Genomic DNA, 22,344 nt, shown 5'->3' with positions numbered 1-22,344 from the left:
TATGGGAGATTCTGGAGCGGCGCCTGAGAGTGTTTTCCACCACCATCAACAAAACATCAAATGATGCAATTTCTCATGTAAGAATGGTGTCGCATCCCTCCAATATATACCAGACACTTGTAGAGTTAATGCCAAGGTGCTTCCTTTATTTTGGCAGTTACCTTTATAACCAAAGCTATACACACTTCCTAAACCATTCTGCATGATAAGCCAAATCACTTTAAGAGATCCACAGAAACACCCAGTCTGAGACATCATCCTAGATTTATGCACATACAATTTCCACCATCGCTGCATCTTGCAATTTGATTTACACACCAGGGGAGCCGTTTGGAGGAGGCAAATATCTAGGCAAGACAGCTCTTGTTTTAATTAAAACCCATTTAATTGAAGTCACATTGCCATAGAGAATTCTGTCAAACCCCATTCATGTCAGCAGAGTGATTTGAAAACAGCCGTCACAATGAAGACATATTCTAATAAATCTGATCAGCAAGCTTACCTCCCATTGGATAACCAGTTCTCCTCGGCTACCTCCTCCTCCACTCACATTACCCGGTGCTACTTCAGGAACTGGATGGACAGAAACAACAACAGTGTGTATTCCTTCAGAGGGGGGAGTAAAGGCATATTTGAATCCTTACTACTCCAAAACCATACAGAAGCCTTGATATCACTATCATAGTGCCCCTAATCGCAATACGGTTTCCTAAATTCACAAAGCAAAGGCTTGTTTCTTTTATCCAATTACATTTGGGTTGATACTGGCATAAGCGCCTGTGCATACTTGCCTAGTTAAATAAAGGTTACACACACACACACAGTTAATACAGTGTGTCACCTCCATGTGTTCTCTCTCTTGTGAGCCAGTCGGACGCACTCTGCTAACCCGCTCAAAATAGACCCTTTTAAGTCATTGCCTGATGGCATGCGTGGGTATTTCACACGGTTCCTGTTGATACTGCTGACATGAATTAATCATGTTAGGTTTTCCTGCATGCTGATGTACACAGCATCTAAATGCTTAAAGGGTATGATGCATCCTGCTCGGTTGGTTCTAATCTGATGAGCAAAAGTATCAAAAGTGTCAATATCCACATGGCTGTGTCAGCCGTGTCATCTAAACACATGAACAAATTCTCACTTTCTTTGCCTATTAGGTAAATCATTAACACCTGTCTCGGTGTCTGTCGATTGGAACAAAGCTGATTCTGTCTTCATTACACATAATTAGCGATGAGAAAGGCACGATAAAAGTGACTGTGGGATCTACATGGTGAAATCTATCAGGGGAAGAACAGAACACTCAATACAAGTTACACTAATCAGACAGATTCAACACGAGAGGACAGAAAGGAATTAAAAAGTACCTGCTGCTTTCGTTCGAATCTGCTTGGATTGTATGCTGGGCTCTCCAACACCCACATTGTTGATAGCCACCACCCTGAATTCATAATCCACCCAGGGGTTCAAATCTATCACCGTTGCATGAAACATCTGTCCAGGCACAGAATCAGGAACTAGGATTAAAGAATTTAGAATTTAAATACATATTGATTCTCATCCATCAACAAATTACATTTCAGAAAGCATCCATGTTATCAAAAACTGCCTGTGATACAATTCAGTCAATATAACTTATCCAAGAAGGCCCCTGAGATAACGAATGAGTAAAAAGAAAGCAATACTCCTGTTCACATCATCCCCAAAGCTGACTCTTCTCACAATATTATCATAGTACAGAAACCACCACCAAATTATACATCTCTATGACAGAAACATTCTCTAAATATAATGTCCTGTAGAAAACACTTTCATAAACGCTGTAGTGTCTAAGCAAATGGATGGGCTGGTGTTGTAGCTACCTGTCCTGACAGCCTGCCAGCCGATGGAGAAGGGGGTCCTGGCCTGGATGGTGTATGTGGTGACAGGGCTGTGGTTGTCTGGCCCAGACCCCCAGGAGAGCTGGGCACTGGAGTCAGTGATCTCCCCCACCATGAGACCCTCTGGGGCACCGGGTGGTCCTGACAGAACAGGGAGACAACCACTGTCAAAGAGCTCTATTGTGTCAGCCAAAAAAGGATGGCAGGATTAAACCAGTTTCATGCAAGGCAGTCAAAAGAGAAAGACATTTAATATTTCACCCAGCGGAGCTAAAGATCCTTCAATTGATGAGGGGAAATACAAAATTACTCAAAAAGGAAGGAGAAGTGGAAAATGAATGTATTGATTTAGAGATGATCCTGTAGTCATTATTTAACACTGAATGAAGTAGAATAAAGAGAATGAATAGAGTGTGATAATGTCTGAGGTTTTCTAATTCCTCTTTACATGATTGCTACAGCGTCTCAGGAATACAAAGTAGCATCACAGTGAGGAAGTGCATGCGTACCTCTGACAATGAGGTCGGCTGCTGCTGAGACACTGTCCACCACAGTGTGTACCATGCACACATACTTCCCAGAATGCTTTAGCTGAATATTCCTAACCATCAGATCACCAGCTGATTCCTGATGACAATAGAACAGGAAAAAGTGTAATTTCACAACAATACTAGTAATTCCCAATAGTCATTCAATAACAATAATTCATGTTGTGTACCAATAATAATAACGTTTCAACTCTCTGTACGCTATGGCAGTAGCAGGAAGAACTAGGCCAGGCTAGGTCTTTAGAGAGAGAAAAGAGCAGGTAGGAACACTGGAGTGACACTGGTTCTAACACTCCTTGTGTTAAACAAACGAGTTCCTGAAGTTTAAGAGCTCTGCTAAATGATGCTGACAGTGAAAATGTCAGTGTTATACAGGCCATTTTAGTGCAGGGTCTTTGTGTGCTCAGCAGACCAGAGGATACATCCTGTAATCAGACAGATTTGTGCTCTGATTCAGAGGGGTGTGGTTAAATGTGGAAGAAAAATGTCAGTTGAATGCATTCAGCTGTACAACTGACTAGGTATCCCCCTTTCCTTTATCCTTTCTTTGTTCACAGGAGTATTTTTTTATTTTGTATTTATTTAACTATGCAAGTCAGTTAAGAAAAAAAAAAGTATTTTCAACAACAGCCTAGGAATAGTGGGTTAACTGCCTGGTTCAGGGGAAGAATGACAGATTTTTACCTTGTCAGCTCGGGGACTTGATCTTACAACCTTTCGGTTAGTAGTCCAACACTCTAACCACTAGGCTACCTGCTGAGTATCATGTGATTTACTCCTAAGATCAGCTACAGGCTGGGAGTTTTCATCTCTCGCTACAAGTTTTACCTGGCCAGGCCTCCATGTTAAATGCCCTAGTCTTGTTTGACTTGTCGGTGTACTGTTACAGTACACAGACGTGAGCAGAGACACCTGTGTATTGGCTGTCTCCTGTACAGTATAGGTCAGAGTTTCCCAACCCTGGTCTTCCAGTACCCCCAACAGTACACATTTGTATTGTAACCCTGGACAAGCATACCTGATTCAACTTGTAATCATCAAGCCCTCAATGATGTTTGTCCAGGGCTACAACAACGTTTATTTTTGGGGGTACTGGAGGACCAGGGTCGGTGTATTGTTGGGGGTACTGAAGGACCAGGGTCGGTGTATTGTTGGGGGTACTGGAGGACCAGGGTCGGTGTATTGTTGGGGGTACTGGAGGACCAGGGTCGGTGTATTGTTGGGGGTACTGGAGGACCAGGGTCGGTGTATTGTTGGGGGTACTGGAGGACCAGGGTCGGTGTATTGTTGGGGGTACTGGAGGACCAGGGTCAGTGTATTGTTGGGGGTACTGGAGGACCAGGGTCAGTGTATTGTTGGGGGTACTGGAGGACCAGGGTCGGTGTATTGTTGGGGGTACTGGAGGACCAGGGTCGGTGTATTGTTGGGGGTACTGGAGGACCAGGGTCGGTGTATTGTTGGGGGTACTGGAGGACCAGGGTCGGTGTATTGTTGGGGGTACTGGAGGACCAGGGTCGGTGTATTGTTGGGGGTACTGGAGGACCAGGGTCGGTGTATTGTTGGGGGTACTGGAGGACCAGGGTCGGTGTATTGTTGGGGGTACTGGAGGACCAGGGTCGGTGTATTGTTGGGGGTACTGGAGGACCAGGGTCGGTGTATTGTTGGGGGTACTGGAGGACCAGGGTCGGTGTATTGTTGGGGGTACTGGAGGACCAGGGTCGGTGTATTGTTGGGGGTACTGGAGGACCAGGGTCGGTGTATTGTTGGGGGTACTGGAGGACCAGGGTCGGTGTATGGTTGGGGGTACTGGAGGACCAGGGTCGGTGTATTGTTGGGGGTACTGGAGGACCAGGGTCAGTGTATTGTTGGGGGTACTGGAGGACCAGGGTCGGTGTATTGTTGGGGGTACTGGAGGACCAGGGTCGGGAAACATTGATATACAGTGCCTTCGGAAAGTATTCAGACCCCTTGACTTTTTTCACGTTGTTACGCTATAGCCTCATTCAAAAATGGATTAAATAAAACAATTTCCTCATCAGTCTACACACAATACCCCATAATGACGAAGCGAAACCAGGTTCAGAATTTGTTGCAAATGTATTCAAAACAAAAAAACAGTAATACCTTATTTACTTAAGTATTTAGACTCTTTGCTAAAAGACTCAAAAATAAGCTCAGGTGCATCCTGTTTCCATTGATCATCCTTGAGATGTTTCTACAACGATTGCAGTCCACCTGTGGTAAATTCAATTGATTGAACATGATTTGAAAAGGCACACACCTGTCTATATAAGGTCCCACAGTTGACAGTGCTTGTCAGAGCAAAAACCAAGCCATGCGGTCAAAGGAATTGCCCGTAGAGCTCAGAGATAGGATTGTGTCGAGGCACAGATCTGGGGAAGGGTACCAAAATATTTCTACAGCATTGAAGGTCCCCAAGAACACAGTGGCCTCCATCTTTCTTAAATGGAAGAAGTTTGGAACCAGCAAGACTGTCCGCCCGACCGGCCAAACTGAGCGATCGGGGGAAAAGGGTCTTGGTCAGGGAAGTGACAAAGAACCTAATGGTCACTCTGACAAAGCTCTAGAGTTCCTATGTCGAGATGGGAGAACCTTCCAGATGAACAACCATCTCTGCAGCACTCCACCAATCAGGCCTTTAAAGTAGAGTAGACAGACGGAAGCAACTCCTCAGTAAAAGGCAAATGACAGCTCACTTGGTGTTTGCCAAAAGCACCTAAAGACAATGAGACCATGAAAAACAAGATTCTCTGGTCTGATGATTGATCTCTGTGGCCTGAATGCCAAGCGTCACATCTGGAGGAAATCTGGCACCATCCCTATGGTGAAGCATGTTGTGGGGATGTTTTTCAGCGGCAGGGAAAACTAGTCAGGATCGAGGCAAAGATGAACGGAGCAATGTACATGGAGATCCTTGATGAAAACCTGCTCCAAAGGGCTCAGTACCTCAGACTGGGGCGAAGGTTCACCTTCCAACAGGACAATGACCCTAAGCACACAGCCAAGATAACACAGGAGTGGCTTCGGGACAAGTCTCTGAATGTCCTTGAGTGGCCCAGCCAAAGCCCGGGCTTGAACCCGATCGAACATCTCTGGAGAGACCTGAAAATAGCTGTGCAGCAACGCTCCCCATCCAACCTGACAGAGCTTAAGAGGATCCGCACAGAATAATGGGAGAAACTCCCCAAACAGAGGTGTGCCAAGCTTGTAGCGTCATACCCAAGAAGACTTGAGGCTGTAATCGCTGCCAAAGGTGCTTCAACAAAGTACTGAGTAAAGGGTCTGAATACTTAAGTAAATGTCAGGTTGGATGGGGAGCGTTGCTGCACAGCTATTTTCAGGTCTCTCCAGAGATGTTCGATCGGGTTCAAGTCCGGGCAGTAATATTCCTATAAGCAAAAAAAATGTAAAATACATTTTTGCTTTGTCATTATTGTGTGTAGATTGATATGGGGGAAAAAAATATTTAAATATTTTTTGAATAACGGCTGTCAAAATGTGGAAAAATTCAAGAAGTCTGAATACTTTCTGAAGGCAGAGTAGGTACATACTCCTCCTATCATCTCAAAGTGGTCCTGTTTGTTAAAATCAATGAGTTTGCCGTTGAAGAACCACTTAAAGGTGGGATCCAGGGAGGAGTCTCGGGACACTTCACATGGCAACACGATGCTCTGTCCCACAGTGGCATCCACACTCAGCGGTGGAACCGTTATCTTGGTTGGCTCTGTTTGACAACACAGAAAAACAAACACACATGATCATGTGTTACTGGAGCTGTGCTACAATACTTGAATATAGGCCTGCTGCTGGAAAAATGTCCTGTTCATGTTGACAAGATGTTTTAAATTTAATGCTTATTCCTTTCAATCCAATTAACATGTTTGGAGAATTTTTTGTTGTTGTATTGATATAGCCTTGAGACTGAATAATTCAACGTAATGCAATGATGGTGTCAAATTAATACTCCATGTACAACCATCAGTTATTAAAACAGCCAAATCAACTAATTTAAACAGCAGCTCTTTTTTAAATCAACATGAAATGTCTGATTTGGGTGGAACATAACATCTCTCTCCTCACTACTCTAGATGCCAGGGATTTTCTCCCCTCTGCTGTATGACCAATAACTCACAGCTGACAAAACCAAGGATGATGAGTTATGTTTCTGTCAAACCAGCAAGAACATAAAACAACTATATATTTCATTATCAATTTCATGCTTGGCTTAGTATTTACCCCTCTAAACACAGGTTTAAACCATCTGCTTAAAAGGTAGTGAAATCTGTGTCCGGAAAAGTACCTTTCACCACCAGAGTAGCAGTACTGCTTGATGTCCCAAAGGGGTTCCTGGCCACACAGGTGTACCTCCCTCCGTCTGATTTGCTGATGTTGGTGATACGGAGAGTTCCATCCTCCATAATAGTCCGTCTGACAAAAATGAAGGAACAGACAACTGCTGTTATCAGGATCAATAATGACTTGATAGCACTGACTGGGTTATATAGGGATTCTAAATGATGATTAGCATACAAATACATCAACACTTGTGGCTTTATCTCGATTATAACCATTATAACCATTATAACCACTGGGTGGTTCGAGACCCTGAATGCTGATTGGCTGAAAGCTGTGGTATTTCAGACCCTATACCATGGTTATGACAAAACATTTATTTTTACTGCTCTAATTATGTTGGTAACTAGTTTATAATAGCAATAAGGCACCTCAGGGGTTTGTGATATATGGCCAATATACAAGCGTTGCGTCGTGCCTATGAACAGTCAGTTGCCGTGGTATATTGGCCATATACCACATCCCCTCGGGCCTTATTGCTTAAATAGCCTACATCCATGTTGTAGTTTGAATGACAAGTATTTCATGAATTAAAAACTGAATTCTTTACAAGCACATTTGCACATTTCAGAACAGAGCAATTATCTTAGTTGAAGCAGAACAGATTTGCTGTTGTGTCGACATGCTATTGAAAGCACAAAAGATTAAATGTGCATTTTAATAGAATACACAGTGGGACACTAAGGCCAATGAGGACAGGGGAAGGAGAAGAGAGCAGAACAACAGAGAGAGATGATTCACTCCGAATTGGAATCTTTACCTGCGGCCTTGTAATTATACAACATGTGTGAGATCCTATCGACACACTAAAAGCCATTTCCAAAAGGTAATGAAAGCAGATATGACTAAAGAGCCATCTCACTTGTAGCTGGCTGTCTGGACACAGTGAGATACCGAGGAAACTCGAGTAACAACGTTGAAAAAGGCACATTACTGAAATACTAATCAGGGACGATTGTAGACTACATACAGTTGAAGTCGGAAAGTATACTCATAAAGTATACTCATTCAGACTTGTACAATGCTGTACAGTTCTGAGGTGCAAAGCAACAGTCAAAGGTACAGTTGAAGTTTACATACACCTTAGCCAAATACATTTAAACTCAGTTTTTCACAATTCCTGACATTTAATCCTAGTAAAAACTTCATGTCTTAGGATCCCCACTTTATTTTAGGAATGTGAAATGTCAGAATAATAGTAGAGAGAATGATTTATTTCATATTTTATTTATTTCTTTCATCACATTCCCAGTGGGTTAGAAGTTTACATGCACTCAATTACTATTTGGTAGCATTGCCTTTAAATTGTTTAACTTGGGTCAAACGTTTCAGGTAGCCTTCCACAAGCTTCCCACAATAAGTTGGGTGAATTTTGGCCCATTCCGCCTGACAGAGCTGGTGTAACTGAGTCAGGTTTGTAGGCGTCCTTGCTCGCACACGCTTTTTCAGCTCTGCCCACACATTTTCTACAGGATTGAGGTCTGGGCTTTGTGATGGCTACTCCAGAACCTTGACTGTTGTCGTCCTTAAGCCGTTTTGCCACAACTTTGGAAGTATGCTTGGGGGTCATTGTCCATTTGGAAGACCCATTTGCAACCAAGCTTTAACTTCCTGACTGATGTCTTGAGATGTTGCTTCAATTTATCCACGTATTTTTCCTCCCTCACGATGCCATTTATTATGTGAAGTCCACTAGTCCCTCCTGCAGCAAAGCACCTCCACAACATGATGCTGCCAGCCCCGTGCTTCATGGTTGAGATGGTGTTCTTCGGCTTGCAAGCCTCCCCCTTTTTCCTCCAAACATAACGATGGTCATTATGGCCAAACAGTTCTATTTTGCAGTTGCATAACTTCGTCTGGCTTTTTATGGCGGTTTTGGATTTGGAGCAGTGGCTTCTTACTTGCTGAGCAGCCTTTCAGGTTATGTCGATATAGGACTTGTTTTACTGTGGATATACATACTTTTGTACCTGTTTCCTCCAACATCTTCACAAGGTCCTTTGCTGTTGTTCTACAATTGATTTGCACTTTTCGCACCAATGTACGTTCATCTCTAGGAGACAGAACGTGTCTCCATCCTGAGCGGTATGATGGCTGCATGGTCCCATGGTGTTTATACTTGCGTACTATTGTTTGTACAGATGAACGTGGTACCTTCAGGCATTTGGAAATTGCTCCCAAGGATGAACCACTTGTGGCTGTTTTCTTTTGATTTTCCCATGACGTCAAGCAAAGAGGCACTGAGTTTGAAGTAAGGCCTTGAAATACATCCACAGGTACACCTCCAATTGACTCAAATTATGTCAATTAGCCTATCGGAAGCTTCTAAAGCCACAACATAATTTTCTGGAATTTTCCAAGCTGTTTAAAAGGCACAGTTAACGTAAACTTCTGACCCACTGGAATTGTGATACAGTTAATTATAAGTGAAATAATCTGTCTGTAAACAATTGTTGGAAAAACGACTTGTGTCATGTGAGATGTCCTAACCGACTTGCCAAAACTATAGTTTGTTAACAAGACATTTGTGGAGTGGTTGAAAAACGAGTTTGAATGAGTCCAGGCTAAGTGTATGTAAACTTCTGACTTCAATTGTTTATTTGCAACATTTTCCCCATTGTTTGTAAAACTTCCACATCACAATCTAGATAAAAGTGGTTTACTTTATACAACATAAAAGTAACCTCATAACAATGAAGTTGTTTCTATTCATTGTTTGCCAAATTCCACAAACATTGGGTTTTTAATGCTTGTACTTTATTTTAAAATATAACAAAATGTAACAAATGTAAACATGCATAAACAATGCTATGAACTCCTAGCTATCATGACACTGTTCCAGCAAAACAAAAGCTGTGAACTACAAGCTCAGAAATCAACAATTTCACTGCAGCTCTTAAAAAGATGTATTCACTCAGGCTGAGCTGAGACCATGTCTGACATAGGGTGCTTTGGGCAGATTTATTGACAAAAATATCAAATATTGAGTGATGGAGGTGTGCTGAAAACATGGCCTGAGGGGCAATAAAACAAATCAAAACGTAAAGAACTATCTGCTTTAAGAAAGAAACGCTGTTCCACGCTGTGCATTTTCTATTCTCGTCCAGATGCACAGCCTGTATAATCACTTCTTTCTCTTTTTCCCCATGACCGCCAAAGGAATATGATAACTAATCAATTGCTCTGCTCACATGTTGAGTCACGTCCACTGAGTTACGGAAAGACTATGGAAATGTGGCAGCACATATTGATTCAGGCCACAGCCCAAAAGCAGCAGTATCACCAAGGCTCCTGTTCACACTCCATCTGACTCAACCGCACTACCCCAATTAAAGATGCAGAATTAGAGGGAGTGTGGGAGGAGTACACTAAACATTGTGCTGCTGGTGAGCTCTCTCTCTCTCTAATTTAAGGGGCTTCATTGGCATGTGAAACATATGTTTCCATTACCAAAGCAAGTGAAATAGATAATGAACAAAAGTGAAATAAACAATTCAATATTAACAGTAAACATTACACAAAAGTTCCAAAAGAAAAGACATTTCAAATGTCATTATGTCTATATACAGTGTTGTAATGATGTGCAAATAGTTAAAGTACAAAATGGAACATAAATATAGGTTGTATTTACAAATGGTGTTTGTTCTTCAAGGGTTGCCCTTTTCTTGTGGCAATAGGTCACAAATAGTTCTGCTGTGATTGCAAACTGTGGTCTTTCCCCAATAGATATGGGAGTTTATAAAAATTGGATTTGTTTTCAAATTCTTTGTGGGACTGTGTAATCTGAGGGAAATATGTGTCTCTAATATGGTCACACATATGGCAGGAGGTTAGGAAGTGCAGCTCAGTTTCCACCTAATTTGTGGGCAGTGCGCACATAGCCTCTTCTATTGAGAGCCAGGTCTGCCTTCGGCAGCCTTTCTCAATAGCAAGACTATGCTGCTCATTGAATCTGTACATAGTCTTTGACTATCTTAATTTTGGGTCAGTCACAGCGGACAGGTATTCTGCCACTGTGCACACTCTGTTTAGGGCCAAATAGCTTTCTAGTTTGCTCTGTTTTTTTGCAAATTCTTTCCAATGTGTCAAGTAATTCTTTTTTTGTTTTCGCATTTGGTTGTTTTCGCACACATTTGGTTGTGTCTAATTGTGTTGTTGTCCTGGGGTTCTGTTTGTGTTTGTGAACAGAGCCCCAGGACCAGCTTGCTTAGGGGGCTCTTCTCCAGATTAATTTCTCTGTAGGTGATGGCTTTGTTATGGAAGATTTGGGAATCACTTCCTTTTTGGTAGTTGTAGAATTCAACGGCTCTTTTCTGGATTTTGATCATTAACGGGTATCGGCCTAATTCTGCTCTGCATGCATTATTTGGTGTTGTACGTTGTACACAGAGGATATTTTCTGCATGCAGAGTCTCAATTTAGTGTTTGTCCCATTTTGTGTTTGCCACCTTGGTTGGTGAGCAGAATCCAGACCTCACAACCATAAAGGGCAATGGATTCTTGTTACGGCTCTTGTCGAAAGTTGTGGACCAAAGCGCAGCGTGGAAAGTGTTCATGATTTTTATTTTCAAAAAAAATAACCAAAGTAAAAACGAAAGCACACAGTTCTGTCAGGTACAGACACGAAACAGAAAACAAGATCCCACAAAACCCAAACGGAAAATTACAACTTATATATGATCCCCAATCAGAGACAACGATAGACAGCTGCCTCTGATTGGGAACCACACTCGGCCAAAACACAGAAATAGAAAACATAGACTTTCCCACCCGAGTCACACCCTGACCTAACCAAACATAGAGAATAATAGGGATCTCTAAGGTCAGGGTGTGACAATTCTATAACTGATTCAAGTATTTTTAGCCAGATCCTAATTGGTATGTCAAATTTTATGTTCCTTTTGATGGCATAGAAGGCCCTTCTTGCCTGGTCTCTCAGATCGTTCACAGCTTTGTGGAAGATACCTGTGGCGCTAATGTTTAGGCTGAGTAATGTAAAGTACAGTGGCAAGAAAAAGTATGTGAACCCTTTGGAAATACCTGGATTTCTGCATAATTTGGTCATTACATTTGATCTGATCTTCATTTATGTCACAACAATAGACAAACAAAGTCTGCTTAAACTATTAACACACACATTTTACGTTTTCATGTCTTTATTGAACACACCGTGTAAACATTCACAGTACAGGGTGGAAAAAGTACGTGAACCCTTGGATTTAATAACCTCAACCAAACGTTTTCTGTAGTTGCGGATCAGACCTGCACAATGGCCAGGAGGAATTTTGGACCATTCCTCTTTACAAAACTGTTTCAGTTCAGCAATATTCTTGGGATGTCTGGTGTGAACTGTTCTCTTGAGGTCAGCATCTCAATTGGGTTGAGGTCTGGACTCTGACTGGGCCACTCCAGAAGGCATATTTTCTTCTGTTGAAGCCATTCTGTTGTTGATTTACTTCTGTGTTTTGGGTAATTGTCCTGTTGCATCACCCAACTTCTGTTGAGCTTCAATTGGCAGACAGATAGCCTAACATTCTCCTGCAAAATGTCTTGATAAACTTGGGAATTCATTTTTCCGTCGATGATCGCAAGCTGTCCAGGCCCCGAGGCAGCAAAGCAGCCCCAAACCATGATGCTCCCTCCACCATACTTTACAGTTGGGATGAGGTTTTGCTGTTGGTGTGATGTGCCTTTTCTCCACACATAGTGTTGTGTGTTCCTTCCAAACAACTCAACTGTAGTTTCATCTGTCCACACAATATTTTGCCAGTAGCGCTGTGGAACATCCAGGTGCACTATTTCAAACTTCAGACGTTTTTTGGGGACTGCAGTAGCAACAGTGCTTTTTTCCCCAACTTACACTGTGAATGTTTAAATTATGTATTCAATATAGACAAGAAAAATACAATACTTTGTGTGTTATTAGTTTTAAGCACACTATGTTTGTGACTTAGATGAAGATCAGATCATTTGATAAGCAATTCATGCAGAAATCCAGGTAATACCAAAGGGTTCACATTGTGTGTGTGTGTGAGAGAGAGAGCAAAAACAAACTCACACACACACACACACACACACACACACACACACACACACACACACACACACACACACACACAGAGAGAGAGTGGGCGGTAGTATACTGGATATGTTATTCTCCAGCTCTTGGTCCACAGCGTGCTCTTGGCAGAGTCTTTCTCTCAAAGGACTGCAGTACAGTAATTCACTATAGTTTAGTGTAGCTGCAGCAGGGTTATGCAGCAGTTCCACTGTCCCCACAGACCTTCTGTGCTAAGACTAGTACCTCAACTGAACTTGTCAGCTGTGAAGCTGTGAGGCTGTGAGGCTTGCATGAGAGGTTACAAGGAATCATTTATAGCCATGGCTGAATACAAGCTTGAAAGACCAAGGTCATCATAATGAACATGAAAGTCCCTACCATAACTGTGAAGGTGTTGTATAGAACATCCCTGAATACAGAGATATACAGACCTCTAGCAAGGTCCTGGACATCTCCATAGAACTACAAGCAAAAGAGAGAATGTTAGCAAAAAGCCCCCTCCCCACGTCATCGTCCCCTTGATTAGAGACATAAACAGCGTTGAGCCCAAGAGACTAGCAAGTTCCCAGGAGAAGGGCCCTTATATACGAGCCATCAATGGCATGAGCAGCGATTGGTACTGTTATTGGGTCATTCCACCAATTCGGTGCCTTTTGAGAAAAATACTAAGTGCCTATTAAGTGCCAAATAAAGTAACAGGGTTGATCGTAACAGGGTTGACGATTTCTTCTAAAATCAGCCATAAATTCCCCTGTGACAGGGGGAATGGAAGATTGTTGTGTGCAACAGTGAGATGCAATTGAATGCAAGCTTCACCAAAAATGCAATTGTAAAACATTTCTAGCTGTCTATCTATGGGTAACAGGGTTGATCTTGTGTTATGCTCGACATGTTCAGTTTTCCACCACAAAACACCAGAAAATGGCATAGAAATTGTAGAACCAGCTCACCTGCATTTACTCAATGATTGTTCAATGTTTCTTAAACAATTTTAAATTAAAAAAGGAATAGTTTAAACATATTAAAACAAGAGTTCAGTTCACGTAACAGAGTTGACCTTAAAATGAGGGACAGACATAAATGAATCACTATTTATTTCATGTGATTCATCTTCAGAAATGACTTTTTAACTAGGGCTTTACAATGATGGTGAACCTTGGATACATTTTGGAAGGATGTCTTCCTAGAAGTGACACGGTTGACAGAGTTTTAGAAAGCCTTTGTTCATATTAACATTTAGATGTATTCATTTCTCCATGTCGTCTGTACTGAATGGAGATTCATTTAACATAACAAGCTTTTAAAATTCAATATTGGTGCATAATATCTACCTAAAATACAAAAAGGCACTTATTTCATGGAACGACCATATTGCGACTGCGACTGTACCTCTTGCTGTCCTTCAGAAACTCTCCCCCTCTCCGCCAGGAGATGGAGGCCCTAGGGGACGCATGGGGACGGCACTCCATTATCACCTCCCCCCCTCTCTGGATCAGCATGGACTTCTTCACAAGACTCTTGGAGAAGTCGGGTGCAGAGGCTGCATGGGGAACAGAACAAACCCTGTTGAAACCATTCTGTTCTCTTTGACGAGGCAGTGGCACAGCAGCTAGCTACCGTATGTATGCATCAGCCAAGCTGTCAAACGCATCATAGTCAATTATACAAATGTCATTTCATGAAAAACCACTGGCTGATTTTCTTTATCAAGTAATTATGTAAATGTGGCTAAAAACCATGGCTCAGCTGATATTCACTTTCTGTTCATTTCTACTGACAGTGTTAGTACATGTCTTGACCTTGCTGTGTCTCTGGCTTCAGCTTTTTAAAAGAAGACAAAAAAAATACTTCAGACTAGAGTTATCCAGACATACTTACCTACAACCTTGAGTTCAGCGCTGGCATAGATGGCTCCATGTTCGTTCTCTGCCAGGCACTGGTACATCCCAGAGTCCAACAGGTTGATCCTGGATACGGACAATCGTCCACCTTCTAAAAGTATCCTGTCCTGGTGACAAGAGAGATACACCCTCAATAACACATCTCAGTATAGGATGTGTGATGACACTCCAATTATAAACTGAGTGGTTCAAGCCCTGAATGCTGATTGGCTGACAGCCGTGGTATATCACGGGTATGACAAAACATGTATTTTTACTGCTAAGATTACGTTGGTAGCCCGTTTATAATAGCAATAAGGCACTTCGGGGGTTTGTGATATATCGCCAATATACCACGGCTAAGGGCTGTGTTCAATACTTCCTCGGGCCTTGTTGCTTAAATATACAGTACCAGTCAAAAGTTTGGACACCTACTCACTCAAGGGTTTTTCTTTACTTTTACAATTTTCTACATTGTAGAATAATAGTGAAGACATCAAAACTATGAAATGACACATATGGAATCATGTAGTAAGCAAAAAAGTGTTAAAGATTCTTCAAAGTAGCCACCCTTTGCCTTGATGACAGCTTTGCACACTCTTGGCATTCTCTCAACCAGCTTCACCTGGAATGCTTTTCCAATAGTCTTGAAGGAGTTTCACCATATGCTGAGTACTTGTTGGCTGCTTTTCCTTCACTCTGCGGTCCAACTCATCCCAAACAAACTCATCCCTAAATTGGTTTGAGGTCAGGTGATTGTGGTGGCCAGTGCCCAGACTCACAAAACAATTCTTACACAAAAACTTAAGAAGCTGCTTAAGACAAAAATAAGAAGTTCATAAGATAATTTGTAAGTGCAATTCCTCAACAATTTCTTAAGAATTAATGATTTTCTTACAAACTCCTCAAATATCTTCCTACGATCTTTGTTGCTTGGCAACCGATATCATGTTAGCAAATTTCCAACTAAGATTATTAATCTAAAAAATGTTCTTGGGTTTAAAATAATAAATACTGAAACTTTCAGATGAAGTTTGTGTGAATTAAACATGTTCAATTGCTTTCATGAGCTTTTTCTCTCACTGTTCTGAGTTTAAGACAAGGGTTTAGCCATCTTGGAATTTAAAGAACATTTCCAATACCTTAATTTTGAAGAATCTAATTTCTTCTTAACTTTTTGCTTAAGGAGAAACATAAGAAATAGCGCAAGAGCATTTCCAATAACCTTTTGGAGGAATAGCAACTTAGCTTAACTTTCTCCTTTAGTTTATAGTTAAGAAGAAATGTCTTCTTAACTGCCATTTTTTCCTTAAGAAGGTTTGTGAATCTGGCCCCAGGTATCTGATGCAGCACTCCATCACTCTCCTTCTTGGTCAAATAGCCCGTACACAGCCCGGAGGTGTGTTTTGGGACAATGTCCTGTTGAAAAACAAATGATAGTCCCACTAAGCACACACATGGGACACAGGGAACCACACGCAGAGATCATACGTTCACCTACTCCGCATCTCAATAAGACACAGCGGTTGGAACAAAAATCTCAAATTTGGACTCAGACCAAAGGACAGATTTACACCGGTCTAATGTCCATTGCTGATGTTTCTTGGCTCAAGCAAGTCTCTTCTTCTTATTGGTGTCCTTTAGTAGTGGTTTCTTTGCAGCAATTCAACCATGAAGGCCTGATTCATGCAGTCTTCTCTGAACAGTTGATGATGAGATGTGTCTGTTACGTGAACTCCATTAAGCATTTATTTGGGCTGCAATTTCTGAGGCTGTTGACTCCAAAGAACTTATCCTCTGCAGCAGAGGTAACTCTGGGTCTACCTTTCCTGTGGCAGTTATCATGAGAGCCAGTTTCATCATAGCGCTTGAAAGTTCTTGAAATTTTCCTTAAAGTAATGATGGACTGTCGTTTCTCTTTGCTTATTTGAGCTTTTACCAAATGGGGCTCTCTTCTGTATACCACCCCTACCGTGTTACAACACAACTGATTGGCTCAAACGCATTAAGAAGAAAAGAAATGACACAAATGAACAAGAAACACCTGTTAATTGAAATGCATTCCAGGTGACTACCTCATGAAGCTGGTTGAGAGAATGCCAAGAGTGCGCAAAGCTGTCATCAAGGCAAAGGGTGGCTACTTTGAAGAATCTCCTAACTCAAATCTATTTTGATTTGTTTAACACTTTCTTGGTTACTACATCATGTGTCTTCACTATTACTCTACAATGTAGAAAATAGTAAAAATAAAGAAAAACCCTTGAATGAGTATAAGTGCCCAAACGTTTGAGTTTGAATGGTACTGCACACTGAGTATAGAAAACATTAACATAGAATGACCAGGTAAATCCAGGTGAAAGCTATGATCCTCTATCGATGTCAAGTGTTAAATCCACTTCAATCAGTGGAGATGAAAGGGTGGAGACAGGTTAAAGAAGGATTTATAAGCAATTGAGAAGATGTAGACATGGATTGTGTATGTGTGCCTTTCAGAGGGTGAATGGGCAAGACTAAATATTTAAGTGCCTTTGAACGGAGTATGGTGACAGGTGCCAGGCACAGCGGTTTGTGTTAAGAACTACAAGGCTGCTGGGTTTTTCACGCTCAAACGTTTCCTGTGTGTATCAGTTTTTTATACCCTGTAATATCTCTGATGATTGTAATATCTCTGCTGATTGTGTGTGACCTTTGCAGAAAACTTTAATGGGTAGACTTTTGAAATAAAAATTGGCCTAATGTTTGATCTCATGTCTTTGATCTGAGATTAAAAGGGGTCTTACGATGGTTAGACTAGTTCTTAATGGGATTGAATGGGACACATTCAAATTCTGTAGTCATTCTCACCTCCAACACCAAGGGCTCCCCGTTCTTCAGCCATCTGTACACGGGTTTAGGTTTACCGCTCGCCTTACACTCCCACTGAAGATTAGCCTCGATAGCCATATGAGCGTCTTTTAACGTCTGGACCCAGTGCAGATGTTCAACATCTGTAGAATAAATATCACAATTTAGTTTCAAAATGTCAGCATCTATATTGACTTTTCTAATGCAAAAATTTTCTTTATTGGCCTAAATCATTCAATAATTAATGGCACAAAGAATAGCTGTATGGTAGAGCTGAAAGCTGCTCTAAGCTTGGGATGCAATTTGAATATTTCTCTAAGGACCAACTGGGTTGTGGCAGTGTTCAAGTTGGCAAGACAACGACTTAGCCACTTCAGAATGAATAAACATAAAGGTTAATTGGTCCACATTCATTCCAGATTATCCTGTCTTTATAATGCCCTTTCATAAAGTGAGCAAAAGGTTTTCCAGGCCTGACTTATGACCATAATTTATGGATCAGATATTTTAATTAGACTTGCTTAGCTAAACATTGACACAGGACACATAAAATCATTAGCATTCAAACAATGTGTTAGTTATTATTATTATTATTTTTTTTTTTATTTATTATTTTTTATATTTTTTTTTAAGGGGTGGATCAGCTTAATATTGTGGAAAGAATGTTGCTTCCAATGTAATTGTCTGCATCATTTCCAATCCCCCATATTTTTTGGGGTAAATATATATATCCATACACGTATGCATACATATACACATATATACATACACATACCTATATAGACATACATACTTTTTAAAGAGTATACCTTTATTATTCCCCGCAAACCCTACCACCGATCCCCCAATTGGAGTAAACTGATAAACATTTCTGTTTTTACCTTCAATTTATAGATCTTATACACATTTTACAGACACAGTCTACTTTATAATAGTTCTCTCTTGTTTGTTCTTAGTCCTTCCTCTATTTCTGTTGTCCATCCAGTTTGATTTCCACTTGTAACTGTGCTATTTCACAAAAGCTCCGCACCTATACACATTTCACAGATACCGTATGCCCTACATTGTTTATCTTGTTATTAGTCCCACCCTTCAGCTCCACTCAACCCTTCCCATCTATCTTCCAACATCATCCATTTCGGATTTTTATTTGCCATATATTTTTCAACTGTGCTGTGATGCTTCACAAAAGATTTGAATCTTCCTATTCTCATAGCTTCCACGGATTGTAAATTAAAAATAAACATTTTTGCTAAAATAATTATTATATTATTGATTGATTGACTATGGCTTTTCAAATCCCCCAGTATTGCTATCTGTAGCGTTAGTTCTACGCAAATGTTGCAATTCTTCAACCATTCCTGGACCTGTGACCAAAAACGAGCTACATACGGACAATACCAAAATAAATGATCTAATGACTCTGCCTCCTCACAGCAGAATCTGCAGAGGCCTGACTTACGACCATAATTTATGGATCAGATATTTTACTTAGACTTGCTTAGCTAAACATTGACACAGGACACGTAAAATCATTAGCATTCAAACAATGTGTTAGTTATTATTAGTTATATTTCATGTTAAGAATTTAAAGTTGAAAACAACTTATTGCTTTTAATCGATTTATTATTATATTAAGAAGCAGCTACAAGGATGGGAAATAAAGTTAAAAGGTCCTGAAAAGTAATTCTGAATCCCATGTAAAATAGACTTTTGAGTGACTAAAATATCCCCCATAGTATTTGTTTTGTTTAGAAATGAGCAATATTTGAGATTCATTTTTTCTCTCTCATGGCTAACTACCAGGAAGTTTGAAAAGACAGGCTGAGTGGGCAGGGAGCTTATATTCATGATTTCTCTGAAGTTGGAGACTTTTATTTCCCTCATCAACTTTAAACATCAACTATCTGAGCAGCTAACCGATCGTTGCAGCTGTACATAGTCCATCTGTAAATAGCCCACCCAATCTACCTACCTCATCCCCATACTGTTTTTATTTTATTTACATTTCTGCTCTTTTGCACACCAGTATCTCTACTTGCACATCATCATCTGCTCATTTATCACTCCAGTGTTAATTTGCTAAATTGTAATTATTCGCTCCTATGGCCTATTTATTGCCTACCTCCTCATGCATTTTGCACACACTGTATATAGACTTTCTTTTTTCTACGGTGTCATTGACTTGTTTATTGTGTTATTGGCTTGTTTATTGTTTACTCCATGTGTAACTCTGTGTTGTTGTCTGTGTCACACTGCTTTGCTTTATCTTGGCCAGGTCACAGTTCTCAACTAGCCTACCTGGTTAAATAAAGGTGAAATATTATTATTATTATTATTTTTTTTATCCTTGAACGACAGCTCTTTGAAACGCCTATGTCAAGCAACTTGGACGCAGTGTTGCAGCAAAATAATCTCAAGCTAATTTGGTGATACACAAAGCAAGTCAAACAACATAGAAATTGCATCAATGATGTCAAAAATGTTTTATACATCTCCCTTTTGTCTCTTGTGATGTGGTTTACGGCAGCGCTGATGGATGGGTTGACTTAAACTGCGGAGTTTTGAACTACCCTCCCCCCATTTGTTTCATGCTGGCTGAAGACCTAGCTAGCTAACACCAGACACAGACGAAAGGGGACACATCTTTGTCATAGATGAATAGGGTAAACTTTTAATTAGATTTGCTGACACCCTACGGTCAAATTTTGACATCAGTGGAGTAGCTATCTAGCTATATATAACCACGCTCCTCTGCAAACACGCCTTCTCCGATGTTGGTTACAAGGCGTTACTTATTTAAATTAGGTACGAGAATATCATCTTACCAATGCTGTATTAAAATGAGAGGGTTAAGGTGATGTTACCGTATCCCCTTAATCCAGCCTCCTGAATCCAAGTGTTTGACAGGGGGGTGGGGTCCAGTAACTTTATGATCAAACTTTATCAATGTAGAAGCAAAAGTCATTTTTCATACTTTGGTCATCATACTTTGATCTGGTTTCATCCAAATATCATCCAATTTCATGAAAAACATGATTTGGACTGTTCATAACCTGTACAGTTCAATTCATTATCATATATTTTAAAAGCAACATACAACTGTTAATTTATAGACATTGTGAGCGATCATACTCTGGAATAGGAGTTGCCCTTTGGCGATGTTTTTTCCTCTGGAGTTCTCTGCAACACACTCATATGCACCAGCATCCTCCGGTCTGAAATATGGTATTTCCAGGACCCCGTTGGAATGGTTGATTTTCATCTTGCCAGGGAGGGGATTCCCATCTGTTCTCCTCCATGTGATGGCAGGCACTGGGCTGGAGAGGTCAGGTAGTAAAGGTCACCACAGCCACATGCTTCATACTGACACTTAGTATTAAGACATTAGCTGCCAGACATAGATACAGTGCCTAGTGAAAGTCTACACACCACTTGCACAGTCTTCACATTTTACAGTCAAATCTAAAAAGGGATTACATTAGATGTTTCCCCTACAGATCTATACAACCTACTCTACATGTTCAAAGTGAAAGAAAGATATAAAACATTTTCCAAACTAATAGTAATTTAAAACATTTAAATATCTTGATGTCTTCACACCCCAGAGTTAATACTTGGTGGAGGCACCTTTGGCAGCTGTGAATCATTTGAAATAATATTCTACTTTCACAACTCTTAGGGGAATATACTGCATGTCCATTGTTTTTGTAAAAATTGCTCATGTTCAGTACATTTGGTTGGGAATCATTGATAGACAGCATTATTCAAATTGTGTCTCTGATTTTCAAGCAGTTTTAACTCAGGACTGAGACTAGACCACTCAGAAACACTCAACACCTGATGCTCCCTGTCACCAGCAGGGACTGGGGAGTTTGTTAGGATCAAAATAAATATGTAAGCACCAAAGCCCTGGTAATACTGTTGAGGAAAACATGCCACAGTCTTTTGAAAACCTAACCCTGGGATAGAGTTGTAATTTTCTGTGGGACAATTACACAAATTATAATGCCAAAAACACACCAGAATGGCTTTCTAAGAGGTGTTGAGTGTTCCTGAATGGTCCAGTCTCTGTCCTGACTTATATTGGCTTAACAAATCACAGACAAGGTTCAAATTTTGCTGTCCATCAATGATCCAACCAAATTTACTGAGCTTGAGCAATTTTGACAAAAACCATGGATAAGTTGTGCCAGGTTGGTAATCTTATTCAAAATGATTCACAGCTGTAATGGCTGCCAAAGGTGTTTCCACCTGGTATTAAGTGTGGCGTGTGAAGACATGTGCAATCAGGACATCCTCATTTTGTATTTCTTAGTAATGTCTAAATGTTTCTATAATTTTTCATTCACTTTGAAAATGTGGAGCAGGTTGTGTAGATCAATAGGGAAAACAATACATTTTTAGATGTAATTTTAAGGCAGAAAAATGTGAAGACTGTGCAAGGGGTGTGTATACTTTCACTAACAACAATATCTAACAGTGGTGTGTGCCATGGGATATGTGTACCATCTCTGACCATGACTAACAGAGGATATTCTTAGAATATTAAATTCCATATGCAGACTACGTGATGCTGCTACAGTGTTCTAGATAATGATCCCAGTTGAGACCTACTTTCCTAAGGCGAAGCATTCCAGTTTCACTGATGATCCTTTGGTGACATGAAGACTTTCTGGGAACTGAACTTCGATCTTTGGCTCATACTCTGCCATTACAGCTGTGTGAGGTGAAAGAAAATCACATTCATTCAA

The 22,344-nt window shown here is 40.7% G+C and overlaps 1 protein-coding gene across 1 annotated transcript in view; it reads right to left on the bottom strand.

The window, feature by feature from the left end:
• Positions 1-22,344, bottom strand: part of LOC129851139 (contactin-4-like) — a 42,476-nt gene that overhangs the window by 5,449 nt on the left and 14,683 nt on the right. The window contains 11 exon segments of the mRNA XM_055917453.1: positions 503-573; positions 1,371-1,520; positions 1,866-2,024; positions 2,393-2,510; positions 6,004-6,176; positions 6,753-6,880; positions 14,256-14,406; positions 14,745-14,874; positions 17,591-17,733; positions 20,726-20,910; positions 22,208-22,310. Coding sequence (XP_055773428.1) covers positions 503-573; positions 1,371-1,520; positions 1,866-2,024; positions 2,393-2,510; positions 6,004-6,176; positions 6,753-6,880; positions 14,256-14,406; positions 14,745-14,874; positions 17,591-17,733; positions 20,726-20,910; positions 22,208-22,310 — 1,511 coding nt within the window.

The sequence above is a fragment of the Salvelinus fontinalis genome, chromosome 3, assembly GCF_029448725.1.
Source record: "Salvelinus fontinalis isolate EN_2023a chromosome 3, ASM2944872v1, whole genome shotgun sequence".
Classification (NCBI taxonomy): domain Eukaryota; kingdom Metazoa; phylum Chordata; class Actinopteri; order Salmoniformes; family Salmonidae; genus Salvelinus; species Salvelinus fontinalis.
The sequence above is the reverse complement of the archived record's forward strand: the minus strand, read 5'-3'. Positions and strand labels throughout refer to the sequence as shown.